Source organism: Strongylocentrotus purpuratus, unplaced genomic scaffold (genome assembly GCF_000002235.5).
Source record: "Strongylocentrotus purpuratus isolate Spur 01 unplaced genomic scaffold, Spur_5.0 spur5_scaffold_15, whole genome shotgun sequence".
In the NCBI taxonomy this organism is placed as follows: domain Eukaryota; kingdom Metazoa; phylum Echinodermata; class Echinoidea; order Camarodonta; family Strongylocentrotidae; genus Strongylocentrotus; species Strongylocentrotus purpuratus.
In genome coordinates this window covers 7,734,135-7,748,678 of record NW_022145600.1, presented here as the reverse complement: position 1 = coordinate 7,748,678, position 14,544 = coordinate 7,734,135, and the positions used below count along the sequence as shown (strand labels likewise).

The 14,544-nt window shown below is 37.4% G+C and overlaps 1 protein-coding gene across 1 annotated transcript; it reads left to right on the top strand.

Annotated features, from left to right (window-relative positions):
• The first annotated feature begins 12 nt into the window (after positions 1–12).
• Positions 13–12,393, top strand: LOC591146 (mini-chromosome maintenance complex-binding protein). The gene is made up of 14 exons (XM_011663947.2): positions 13–268; positions 763–842; positions 1,232–1,372; positions 2,296–2,439; positions 3,209–3,505; positions 4,157–4,260; positions 4,732–4,898; positions 6,607–6,730; positions 7,671–7,788; positions 8,231–8,396; positions 9,062–9,195; positions 9,540–9,710; positions 11,028–11,116; positions 11,787–12,393. Exons 1-14 carry the CDS (start codon positions 211–213, stop codon positions 11,923–11,925), a joined length of 1,932 nt encoding a protein of 643 aa, XP_011662249.1. The 5' UTR covers positions 13–210; the 3' UTR covers positions 11,926–12,393.
• Positions 12,394–14,544: the final 2,151 nt, after the last annotated feature.

Below are 14,544 nucleotides of genomic sequence, written 5' to 3'. Positions count from 1 at the left end.
GCAAATTTCGCGCGATGAATGGATCATGTGCGTGAAGGCATTGTTGTGCAGTGGGACATTTAAATTGTGCATTTCTATTGCGACTCGCGTGTACTATTTTAGTGGCTGACCTACTGCTGGCTCACTGCTTCTTTGTTTTCAATTCTTTATAAGTTGGAGAAATAGCTCCTCGATCTTAATTTATTGTGTTTGACAGTTATCAGCATCATCATGCCGGGAATAGATGACTGGGTGAATTTACCTCTTGATATTGTTCAGAGTTTATTCGGTAAGTAAACACTAAACTTTTTGAACTCAATTAGATTCAGAACTGTTTAAACTTGAAGTTTAATGTAGATCTAGACTATTCCCTAAATTAGGCAATGGCATAATCATGATAATCCTGTCTTAGATCAATTTGAGAAGGAAGAATAAGATTATAAGAAGAAGGAGGAAGAGGTGAAGGAGAAGGAGATAACGAATGAGGAAGAGAAACTGAATGAGAATGAGAATGCATGAGAAAGAGGAGGAGGATGAGAAGAAGAAGGAAAAGGAGGAGAAAGAGAAGGAGAATAAGGATGAGAATGAGGATGAGAAGGAGGGGAGGAACAATACGGTCTAACTCTAAATACACATGTTGTCTAGCTCTAAGTTAGGCCTCGATCTAGACTAATTCTAAGTTAGACCCGCTCAAGTGTCAAACAGGGAAAAAGCCCATCTTAGTCTGGACTTTTGTATCTTTTTCTTGACACGTTTTCATTTGAAATTTTGATTCGTCTACAGATGCCAAAAATAAAGAGTGGAGTAATAATGTTGATGGGTTCTTCAAGAATCGTCTAAGCGACTTCACAGCGTGGCAAAGGGTGAGTGAAATTTTTTTGTGGTTGTCAAATGATTCTTCATTTGGAAAGAGAGATGATTTACTCTTGACAAGTGGATAATATCTTCCTTTTCTTTCAAGTTTTCTCCTCTTTTTTGATTAGTTTTAAAACATTGTTAGTTTCTAGCCATTGTCCACTTTAAAAAATTCTTTTAAAAGATGAAGTAATTCCAAAGCATTTTGTTGAAGATGTCTATTGTTTATTTTTTATTAAAGATTTGAGATAACAAGTATGTCCAAGACTGAAAAATATTGTATGTCAATGGTAAATCCCAATTATCAATCAAATAGGTCTCTTTTTCATCATATCCACCTCTCTCCTACATTTCTCTTTTCTTTCATCATTTATTGTCATGATGCATTTGATTTCAGATTCCGTCCCTGAACCACACCCCCCTTCACACCCTCAAGCCTAACTCACTGGTCCGATTTCGATGTATGGTCCAAGATATGTTTGATCCAGAGTTTTACCTTGGTGTCTATGAAGTCCAAAATAAATCTAGCAACTCAACAGTAAGTACAGATCAAAATTAGGAGTACAGCAAAGTGTATGACAGACTAGAAGAATATTCAGCAAATTATGGTCAAAATTAACGTTATAGTCATGCCGGCTAGTTATGCCAAGAACTTAATGTATCTTCTCTGTAACAACCTTTTTCTTTATGTTCTCCATGATGTTGAAATAAGATACATGTCCATCACAGTGTAGAGAAGAGAATTTTTCCTAAATTGATTTAGCATGCCAATTTTTTTTTTTTTTAATTTTGATCAAGTGTACATTCCAATGAGTTTAAATAGAACCATGTATTTTTGGCAAAGTCTTGTACATGAAGCAAGTGACATGGCAGTACTCCATGATTAACTTGCTGATGTTGATATATCACAATTTTGAAAGGATAATCATCTAGCAGCATTAGTTTACAACATTTTCTGATTTGATCAATAAAACTACTTCAATTATAGGAAGATGTTTATTATTTTCCTGTAAGACATCTCAACTTTGAGTAACTGGTCATGTTCTTAGACATAATGTAGACAAAAAACAGGAATGCACCAAAATCAGTTTGAGGGGTCAGTGACACAAAGACAAAACAAAAACTCCATTTTGGCCATTTTGAGAAAAAGTGGTATATATCACTGTGCACTTGGGCCTTAAACTTTAAAGAGCTAAGTCTATGTTTCACTAGCCATTGACTTCATGGGGTGTTGGGTGGAGTTAAGTCTTTGTGTTTCCTGGAAAGCCCACATTTTTCTGCACATTTTGATATCAAATACTCATTTTGGCAAAATATGGAGTTCCGTCTTTGTGTCACTGAACCCTCAAGTTTACATGTAGATAGTTTTGTGATTTCTTAATCCTTTGATACTTTTTGAAAGGGAATTTATGAGTGTAGAAAACTTATTTACTAACTGTATGACATTTATATTTCCTTAAGTTTTTGAAGACGGGGAAGTACCAGGATGTAGCAGAGTGCAGTCGAGATCAACTTATCAATTTGGAATCGAGACAGAATGTAACCTGGGATCGTCAGACGCTCTACTGTGTTCCTATACCGGCAGAGAATGAATGGATCAAACAAATATCCTTTTTGTTTCTCATGCAATTTTAGTCTAAGTACAGTCAAACCTGTCTATAGCGACCGCCCATGGGAACACAAGAAGTGGTGGGTGTAGAGAGGTAGTCTTTGCAGACAGGTTCCTGTAGTACATGTTTCAATGAAAAAACATTTTCGAGGGGGAAAAAATTGTGGTTTTTGTAGACAGGTGGTCACTTAAGCAGGTCTGACTGTACTAGGCTTGGAGTACAAGTCATATTGTATAAAACACTCACATGCACACACACACACACACCCACATGTGTGTCCAAAATCTAAGTCTGGACTCCCAAAATATAAACATTTGACAAGGGGTTCATGCATAAAGACCCTGATTACTGAGAAAATAATTACCTGGTAGTGGAGTACCCTGCCTTTTATAACCAACCAGTGTCACTTGGTTTTTGTCTTGCCTTTAATCAAAGTACAATTTACAAATATGGACTGCTCACCTATGCACATTATTCATATTACATTCGCATTCTAACATGACATAAAAAATGAGATAATTGTTTAGAAATACATTGCTTTTGATGAAAGTACAGTTAATTTACCTTCTTGAATACTGTATCAAATTACAATGTAACACACTATTTTTCTTGATTCACCAGTTATTCTTACATGTGTGCATTTTACTATGGTAAAATATATCAAGATTTAGGCATGAACGGGCTGAGATTTTATTGATGAAAAGTAAAAACTAGTTCTTAAAACATTCTTATATTGTATTATGATACCTTAACTGTAAGTTAACGGCTATGCAGAGACTAGCCAACAGATGACCTGCCCTCCACTTGACCCCAGCTCGAGTTCTACTTCCAGGGTCAAGCGAGCTCTCGACATCGACGAGTCCTCGCCCTCAGCATCACAAGATTCCTCGGTTACCCCTCATCAAAATGGTGGCGAGGTTGCCATGGAGAATGGAGGAGATGCTGAGAAGAGGAGCAGAACAACAGATGGAGATGAAGGAACAGCTGGAGGAGGAGCCAATACGACAGTAGATCTTAATTTCCCAATTCCAGGAGAGAAAGGAACTGCTTGTCTTGTCAAAGTAAGATTTTATTCAATTTCTATACTCTCTCATTGTATCAGGATGTTAGCCCTGATTGTGTATTGCCCCTGGCCCCCTACCTTAGGACAGAGGGACCGCATTTGTGTTCCCCAAATCTCTGGTAAAGGGGCACTTTTTACGCAACAAAGTCTGGCACGTAATACACAAAAATCTGGCCCGTATTGACTTTACACCAGAGATAGGAGGTGCTTTCAAAGGGAGAGAACATGGATACGCGTACCCTAAATAACACTGAGTGGGGGGGGGGGGGGAGGGCTATTGGCACTACCAGCAACTACCCATCCTGCACACCTACTTCTGAAGGACACTATACCCTACACCCCACTAGGAAAACTCCATCCATAGTGATTATGCTTTGATTGTCCATGTACCTTACTAAGGTTTAGATGTTACAGTAGTTTTCTGGGAAGTATTTGTCACAAATTACTTGTTAGGTTTTAACATAATACTTTGGTTAATGTCCTCATTTATCACAATTTTGAATCAGTTCTTTCCATTTTTTACTAGAAGGACTTTACCAAGATGCTATTTTTGTATGTAGTAAAAATGATTAAAGGGTTCTCTTAGTTTGTCTTGTATATAGTGGAAGTGCTTTTGTATAAATAATAATTTGTTTGGTTTACTTTAAAGGTGTATGATCAGATAGATGTCTTCAGAGTAGCAGAAATGGTGGAGTTCGTTGGTGTCCTCTCAGTTGATCCTTCATTGGCCCATTTTGCAGATTCAGAGCAGGAGTAAGTTTGGGGTCTTTTTCTCATTTCAAGCAATAAAAAACATGTATTTGGGCAGGAGGAGCTGAAAAAAATAAATGAAAGCATTTCTTTTAAAGGCTCTTCAAAGTTAAGACATTTGAAAAGAAAGAACAAATCTATTATATATAGTACCTGATTAAATATTATCTTTGTCACATAATCTGAGGGGCCTTCTCTTAACAAGCTGTGCTTCAACCAAGGTCTGCTCGTCTTTCTTTATTCTACATTGTACTGTTATGATTATACTCTATTGTATTTTGTTACATGTGATTTTTGGAAGGCAAATAAACTTGATACTTGATACTTGATTATATGTAATAAATCAGTAATAGGAAATTCAATCTGAGCTTGCCTGCAGGAAGATTTGTATTATGAATTTAAGAATTTCTTGTGTACTAAGCAATATGATAAGTTGCATTGTTTCAATTAGATGTTTTTCTAATCTACAAACAGGTCAGGTTTGGGAGATGCAGTTGAATCTATGGAATGCATAGAGGAGCAGAACGCGCATTCTCCGCCTCCGTCCCTGGTTCCTAGGTTACACGTGATCGCATCCCGCAAGCTCTCTCACAACAACCCTCACATCCCGGATGACATCAACTCCATCATGGGAAAGTCATGTAGGTTTAGTTCATACAAGTAAGGTATCTTCTCTATAGAGTACTGAAGCTGTGACATCATAAAAATCTATTTTTGGAATTTCTTCATTTTTTCTTCATTTTCCGAAAGAGCATAAAATAAATAAAAAGATTTTGTGTAAGGAGCTCAGTGTTATATTACTCTGACTGGTAATGTGATGAACCAGAGCATATAACACCGAGTTCCTATAGGAAATCTTTTTATTCAGATGGTCATATCTCAGCCAATATTTAACATATTCAATTGGTTTTCGACATTTGGACATTATTTTGTATGCTCTTTCAGAAAATGAAGAAAAATTAAATAAATTCTAAAAATAGATTTTTATGACGTCACAGCTTCGGTACTCTATAGCTAATTTATTAACCACCCTTTTCAAATCGGTATTGGTTCTTTCACTGTAACTTCATCAGTCCAATCTTCAAATCTGCAACTCCCTGTTACAGATTTTTGTTTAATTTGGCCCTAATTACCTTGTTGACTTTTCATCTATTGATTTTATCAACTTTTTAGCCTTTTGCTTTTCAGCTGTTCTTTCTATCATTTTGTTCACTGATTATTGAACATGAGGCAATTCAGGATTACAGCCGTGTTAATCCATTCTCTAGTCCATTTTACAGTGGTCTTCAAACTCAATATCTACTTCTAAAAAATGGTGCTTTATACAACACTCTAGCCTACAAGACCTTGTCTGACATATCAACAACTAATATGTGCATGGTGTTTTGTTTTCCATCCACAGAGATTCTATCCAAAATGTGAAATGGGGAGCGTTTCACAAAGATCCTAAGTTGAATTTATCTCTAAGTTGGACTTAACAATTATGGAAAGCCTTTGGCATCTATGAAAATACTTTGTAAAAGTTATTTAAAAAGGCATAAAAGTTGATTCAAATCATTTATATTTTCTATTATCAAGGAGATTTCATGTTCTTGACGTGGAATTTATGAAAAGTCTAAAAATATTTGAATTTTCGCTTCTGAATATATTTTATTGTCAGGCTACAAATGGCTCTCCATAATGTTAAGTCTAACTTAGAGTTAAGTTTGACTTTAAGATCATTGTGAAACACTCCCCTGGTATGTTTGTAAGGATTAATATGTAAATTTAAAAACAAAGCATAAAATGGTACATCACCCCTTGAGTGAAAGTCATTCTGATACATGTATTTATGGCAGACCATGTATAGTGGTTGCAATACTACAGTTTTAGTGACCACTTTTATAGAAAGACCACCTGCCTATAAAGACAACATTTTGCATTTGCCTTGTAAATAGTTTCTCATTGAAACATGTACTATTTAGGAACTTTTACATAAAGACCACCTGTCTATAATGACTACTTTTCTTGTCTCCCTTGAGCAGTCTTTATAAGTGACGTAGTCGAGTGGTTTAAGCACTTCAAAGGTCATGGTTCAATCCCTGCTACGGCACTAATGTCCTTTGGCAAGGCATTAATCTTCATTTGCCACACTCGACTCGGTTGAGGTAAATGGGTACCTGGCAGGAATTAATTTCTTGAAATGCTGGAGCGCTGTAATGGCAGCTAGGCTAAAGCCGGGGTAATAATAAATGCGCCTTGGAATAGAATTTCTAGATAGACGACGCTATAGAAATGCCTATCATTATTATTATTATTATTTATATACAGGTTTCACTATATTAATGTGAATTCTCCTTATATCCACAGTGGTAGAGAACACCTTGAAGGAAGCTGGTGTGATCAGAGACCAGCTGAGATGGCTCCTGAGTCAAGTTCTGTTATGCGATGCACTCACAGCCGACTACCTCATACTCCATCTTCTATCATCGGTGTAAGTCGCTTGAACATTCTCAAAAGAGTGCCTCTGAACTAATAATATTGCAAAACATATGTAATGTTATATTGTTTTATGAAAAAAGGATGATTACTAATCAGAAAAACTTTGCCTACAGTACTCATGTCACACCCCCAAACCAACTCCACTCGGACTCAGTACCGGCCAATTTTCAACTTTTCAATTACAATAATAATATGCCGTTCTTGTATAGCTAGGACATATCACATTACAATATAATGTCTCTATGTGCTTTAAAAGGACCTTGGATATTATTATCCCAGCTTTAGCTCTGGCAACCGTAGCGCTCGGTGCATTCAAGGAATGAATCCTACCAGGTACCCACTTACCACACCTGGGTCAAGTGTGGCAAATGTAGATTAATGTCTTGCCAAAGAACCTTGTTTCACAGTCGCGAGACTTATATCCACTAGATCACAACACCTCTACCCGTCTTTTTTTATCAGTCTTTTGTTGGCCAGGGGGGGTGTTTCACAAAGATCCTACATGTAAGTTGAACTTATCTCTAAGATGGACTTAAAAATTATGGAAAGCCATTAGCATCTTTGAAAATATTTTGTAAAAGTTATTTTGAAAGGCATTAATTGTTTATTCAAATCATTCATATTATCTATCATCAAGGAGATTTCATGTTCTGGATGTGGAATTCATAAAAAGTCTAAAATACTTGAATTTCTGCTTTTGAATATATTTCATTTTAAGACTCCAATGGCTGTCCATAATTTTTAAGTCCAACTTAGAGTTAAGTTCTACTTAGGATCTTTGTGAAACACCCCCTGGTGTCTAAGTTGGTGGTGTGACTAAGATAATGATTATTTTATTTAGTTCAAAATGACTATAATTGGATTTGAATTGTCTCGGGTCATACACAATGACTCTCTAATTGTTCTCTTTCTCCATCTATATGGCCTTCCAGGTATGCAAGGAGAGAGGTCTGTGCTCTGGGAAAGCTGAGTCTGAATCTAACGGGAATACCTCAGGATCCTGAGTTTGTGGCGACCCTCTACGCATTGATTGAACAGCTAGTCTCAAAGGTGAGTGTGGCCTTGTTTCATAAAACTGTTAACAATAACGAATGCAAAATTTCTATGACAAATCTGTTCGCAGCCAATCGAATGCCACTATTTTAGTAGCTTATAACAGTTATTGCAATAACAAGTTTTGTGAAACAGGGTCCAGATACGAATGTCATTTCCTGATGCACATGAGGTTTCATTTTTTTCTTGTTTAATTATAGGGTTTGATCAATCCTGTGAATGATTTAGCTCATATTGCAGTAACACAATACAGTGCTTGCAATTTGAAAGTGTTAAAAATATAAATTGCGAACTGGGTTTGTATGTAAATTCTTCATTTCTGTTTTCCTTATCTTGTGTAGCAAGTGTCTCTGTAACAATTATTTTTTTGCTTGAATCTAGTCACATTACACATTAAACAATATCTGACTTTGACTTTAATGATTTTTTTAAAACTCAGTCTCACCTACTGCCTCTGACGTTAAGCAACATGAACAAGCTGAAGTTAACACCCAAGAAAGACTACACGGCCAACAGGTTAAAAAGTGGCTTACTTCAGCTCACAGACCGGACACATCTTGTCTTGGATGAGACTGCCTTGCAGCCAGGCCAGCTCGATGCTAATGGTGAGTTGAGGATTTTCAACTGTCTTTGGAAGCTATTTTGTTATAAATAATGCTCCTGCATTTGTACATGTACATTCTGAGATGCAAAGATTCCCAGTGAACACTGGGACATGATATTAAAGAAGCTGATATGGCAGTTTGAGGTCTGTGTTGTTGCAAATGACCTACAAATACTGGATTTTGTGTCCACTGTAATCAAAATGATGGAGTGAAACTTATAAATTATTGAGTTTAGGGTTTATAACTGTCTTGGGAAGTAATTTTGTTTTTTATCTTCCAAATAGTTTTTGTGCATTTGTACATCAAATGAAACTTATTATATTATAAATGTGAGGTTACACAAACAGATAAAGGTGTAAAGGCGCAATTTCCTTGTACAGAATTTTCTAGATAAATGTAGATAGCAGGGTATTATAATTAGGTATCATTCTCTTTGTAGTGTATGAATAATGACTTTCCAAAACCTTTTTTTCTAACATTGAACACAAATATACACTGTACGCATGACAAACACATTGCAAAATTTTGTCACAGAGATTTATCAAACCGCTACACTTTGTTTTTATGAATATCTGATGTGGATTTGTGAAAGGTTGCCTGTATCAATCAAAATTTAATAAAAGTTGTAATGGGTCCTTACCGGTATTTGTGTTTTTATCTTACAGGTGTAATGAACCTGGCTGCTCTCGGCAATATCATCTCGTGGCAGAAGGTGGATTATGACTTCAACTATCACAAGACTGAATTCCATACTAACGTCGGGGTCCTGGTCCTGTCGGATGCCAAGTCCATTCTTCCAGTGAGTACTATTTTCAGGATTTGTAGATGAAAGAATTTGTACGAAGTACAGTCACAGTCAAGGACTCCACCAATTTGCATCCCTAAAAACCACAGACTTCTAGCGTTGTGTGTGCTTGCATTGTTTTGCAATTTTTATAAATAGACCCGTTCACAGTTAGCACATGTCCCAAATGACTCACATATCTTCTAAACACGAAGAGGTCCCACTTCCACATGAATAGTAGTTGTTTTTTTAAAGTCAAGTTTTGTAACATTATGAAAGAAAACCATCCAAAATATCTTGTTTCAAATGCATGCAACACGGAACCAATTGACATATTGTTCTGTATTTCTCCTATGTAGACTGACTGTCGGGTTCACCTGCAGCCGAAGCGAGACCAGGTCAACATGACCGAGGTCAAGGCCTCTGTTCAGGAAGCTCTGAAGTCTGGAACCATCAACCTGGATAAGATCAGGACCTTCCTAGAGGTCTTGCCTCTCCTGGAATACACCATGTCAGAAGACGTACAGAAGGTAGGTCATTAGGGATCCGGTAACTTTGTCTAAGATTCTGAAACAAATTCCTGGATTTAGCTCATGCTGCAATCATAATTATAAACCTTTAGGTCAGTCAGGAACCCCATGACTTTTACAAGCCGATCGCCTATCTGATTATCAAGATATTTATGATTGGAAGTCAAAATCAAAATTTGTGTTTTCCTAATGGTTTTCATTGCACTACAGTCTATTTGGGGAAACAAGTATGGTAAAACCAGTCACTCAAACATTTTTACTTTTTTGAGGCACTTCTTGATCATTTTGAAGCACAATATTTTTAGGGCTTCAAGAGTACACCCTATCACAGCCACTGATAACACATAGGGCCGTGCATATGAGATTTAACATTGTTAAACGATGCCTTTAAAAGGAGATGGTCCTCAGTTTTCCTGTGCAGACGGTCATAATTTCGCTGACACCAGACATTGTGAAATTTCCATTAATGGGTGTAGAGTCTCACACACAGCAAATTCGTGGTCTAATCAAGAAATACATGTACCCCTTAGTCTTTTAGGGTGCGTTTATTGACCCATTTTTTGCCTAGAATCAGGTTTCTCAAACGTCTTTCAGGCAAATTTGTAAGGTGATAAACGCAAAGCCTTTTTCAAACGTCTTTAGATATGGGCATATTAATTGTAACACTGAAAAAGGTGAGTTTTGAATGTGACATACAGCCAGAATCACGATTCTGAGACATGATAAACGCAAAACTGTTTTGAACCCCACATACGAATCGGACCTTCCCCGGCTAATTTCCGGTTCAGCGAAATAGTACGCACCATGTGCTATGCCCTAGTTGACCTCCGAGCAACTCTCTGCTTCCCGGGTCAAACGGCGCAAAGCAGTTGCGCAGAGACAAGGCCTTTATTTTTAATCATTAAGAGACGATAAACGCGACATCCCGAAAATCACATTCGTATAGTGGGGCTCGATATATACATATCTAGTGGCAAGACCCGATAAACGCACCCTTAGAGAGTCTTCAGGTGAGGGAAATGATGATAGCGTAAGAATGTATAAATGTAAGGATTCATTCGGTGTAAGAATTGACTGCAGACTAAATATGTCAATAGAAGAGTCCCTTTTAATTTTGTTTTGTGTGAATGTCTCGGCATGTTAGCTATTAACAGAAGGCTATTACATGTATGTATGTCACAATGTTTGGACCCCATCCAACCCACCCTCTCTGTCAAAACATGGCATTTTGAATTATGTGTTTGAAATGAATAGTGTCAAGGATCGGTATTTGGTTTCTATTCTCTGTTGAATCAATGTCCTTTCTTTTCTTCACAGTTTGTTGAAGAAGACTTTGTTGAAGCTAGGAAGGGCGACCCAAACAAAATGACCCCTGAAGACTTCCAACATCTTCTTGTCATCACAAGGTGAGTAGATATGAACTTGAAATCTCAAATTTGTGAACATCTTTTCTTTAATTGCTGTCTCATATACACATCAGAACAAATATAAAGACGTACATGTATCCAATACTTTGCAAAACTGCATGATCACCCATTTTGAGGAGGCGTCATGGCTCAGTGGTAGAGCAGTGGTCTTGTAACAGGGAAGTCCTGGGTTCGGAACCAAATCAATGTGCTTGTGCACTCTTTTAAGGCATTAATACTCTTTACCAAGTCTCTCAGAGAGGTGTTAAAGCCATCAGTCCCTACTTTCTTAGCAAGCAGTCGGGTAAATCAGTCATCATCAAACTTCATTTTCAATTAAAAGATTGACACAAACGTGTACTTGTTATATGCATTCATATCATTCACTAGATATCAGTGCAATCTGCAGACAAACATTGATCTATTGTTTTCCTTTTATGGTGATAGTTAACACATTGAACCCTATTATGACTGATTTCCTTAATGAACATTACCCAATATATGCAAAATATATTACAGACTTCAAACATAATGATGCAAAATGGATGTAGGTGAAATTATTCATCTTTTGAGGTAAAGCTTTCACGGATTGGCATTTGGTATGTAAGTTGTTTATTTTTTTGCTAGAAAGGATGAAACATGCTTTTTGTTTGTATTTTGCATCATGCAGGTTACTGAGTTTATCACTTGGTCAGCCATCTTTGACGAGGCAGATCTGGGAGAGAGCCAAGAGGATGGAAGCAGAGCGAAAGAATCGCCTCCAGAGCGCAACCCTTCCTGCTTCTTCAGCCGCCACTGCTGCACAATAAACAGACACGATTAAAAGGACAGTTTCCATTGCAAGAGCACACTCGTGTACAAAGACCGGATGCATCGTGATTGACAACGGGGATGAATTGAATGGAGATTAACTCTTCACCTGCTTTGCTCGACCATTGGAACGAAACGGGAGTGCCACAGTCGACCTTTGTCACACACACAATGTACATGTATATGTTGAGTTGGATCTTGGCTGTTACTGGAGGATGCATTGAACTGGACAAGGTGGAGCTTAACTCTTTACCTACCTTGGTTGACAATTGGAAGAAAACTGGAGTGCCACAGTCAACCTTTGTCACACACACACACACACACACAATGTACATTTATATGTAGAGTTGCATCTTGAGCAAAACTGGGGATGTATTGAACTGGATGAAGTGGAGCTTAACTCTTTAACTGCTTTCGTCAACCATTGGAACTAAACGGGAGTGCCACAGTCAACCTTGTGTGGCAGTCCAGTGCCATCATAGCAAGCATCTTTCCACATTACCCCATTTATGTGAGCCTCGACCATTGCTGCAGATGTGGCAAAGACAGTTCCGATTTTCAGTATGGCAATGGGATGTGTCTTTTACATTTATGTGCTGCAGATAAGATATGGGGAACTAAAATATACAGGAGTGAAAGGACTATTTCTATTGTCATAGCATGGACTTGTGCTACATGTGCCCATGCCTCACTTATACTGCAGATGTACCACAGGATTGGCGTGACTGTTTCCGCTGTTCTTGTACAACAATACAGTTTATCTACTTACTATTGTTATAGACTCACTATAATGGTTTTTACAGGAGGATCGGAACCCTCTGGATTGCTACAGTTTGCCCTTGTCCAACATTCCCAATTTCACATATGTCGCTAGAATTGAATTTAACTTCATAGCCCTAGACCGAAAGCTACAGTCTCTGATATCGATGGTCAAGACTATATCAGGCTCCATGGACCAAATTGTCTTGTGTCTAAGAAGAGTAATATCTGCGTTGCCTAAAAGATGTTTCACATAGCAACGAAAAACATCTATGTAGAGTTCTGCAGTTAATTTACCATCCTCCCCATCCAAAGTCATGAACATGTTTTGCTGTTTTCAATGTTGATAGCTTTGAAGTTACATATATACATGTATAGTACTACATACATCTACATGTATCTGGTTTTGATTTTTGTATAGCATTTTTCAATGCAATTAATGACTTTCAGGTATTAAGATTTGCTATGATCATCCATTGGTGTCGTGGCAAATTAATTAGTACTTGGAATTTGTCAATTGATATCTCAGATTTCTAGGAATAGAAAATAGATCACTGATTATTTTTTATATTATATAAGTTCCTCAAAAATATTGAGGAAAACTCTTTTTTATAATGGTATTATGCTTAGAAATTTTAAATATATCACATACTTCTCTCCAAATATAGCATTCTTATCAACCTGTAATTTAAGAAGGTGCCTTTGGTAGAATGTTATTAGTTTCTCTCTATGTTTCTCGAAATCAATGAAATTGCCCTCAATGAAACAGGGAGTTGGGATTTGAATGCCTCAATATTTTGTACAGTGTTTTCTATGTGAAAAGGTACTGACACAACAAAAGATTGAATGTGTATATTTGAATATTCATCAAATAAAATGTATAGTCTGTACATAGACTTGTAGAATTGGCTTTGTAATGTGTTGTTCTTTAGTATGCAAACATTTAGGTCCATTGTTTCTGTGTAGAATTTGCAGAGTGTGTGATTGAGTGAATGTGTTTCTAATTTCATCCACAAAAAAACCATAGCTGTCATACATTGTTAATTCATAGGGGGGAAATAAGTATAGTTTCCAAGAGCTCTCTTTTACCTGTATTTAGTAAGAAGGTGAAGTTTCCTCAATCTTTTGTCCATTTTTTATTTTGTATTGAGCTGTGTAGAAGAAAAAAACGAGGACTTAGACATAGTTTGGGGGAAAGAGGAAGAGAGAGAGGGTGAGAGACTGATGATAGAGTCTAGCAATAGGTGACACAAGACCTTCGAGGAGTGAAGAAAGAAAATACATATATACACAAAACACAACAAAATAGTCTCTGCTGGGGGAAGAGACATGCAGGGTGGAAGGAAATCAGGGGAGAAGGGATGGAGACATTAATGGAGAGATAAATGGGAGAATGAGTAAATGAGAACCTCAAGGAAAGAATAACGGGATATAAATAAGAAATGGAGGGGAAAGAGAGAGGGGTGTGTAAAGAAGCAAGCGAGAGAGAGAGAGGGGCGGGGCGCAAGGAGACTAAAGAGAGAGGGGATATAAGGAGGCATAAAAGAGAAAGAGAGAGAGATAAAGAAAGAGGAAGTTGTAGAAAAGCGGATTGATGTTTGATCGGTAGAGAAATAAAGAACGAGAACGTCCGAGCGAGACAAAAAGGATGCCCTCCATATCACAATGGATGACTAGGCATCTCTCTCTTTCCTCTCGGGCTATCCGACGGATACCAAGGCTCATGCCCGCGCGCGAAGGGAGAGAATGCCAGATTAGATACTCAAGTGTTTCCCCATTTCTACGTGGTTGAATGAGGGCTCCAAGCTATATTATTGGGCCGATATTGATTCGGAAAAGATCTTTAGCATTTAGGTCGA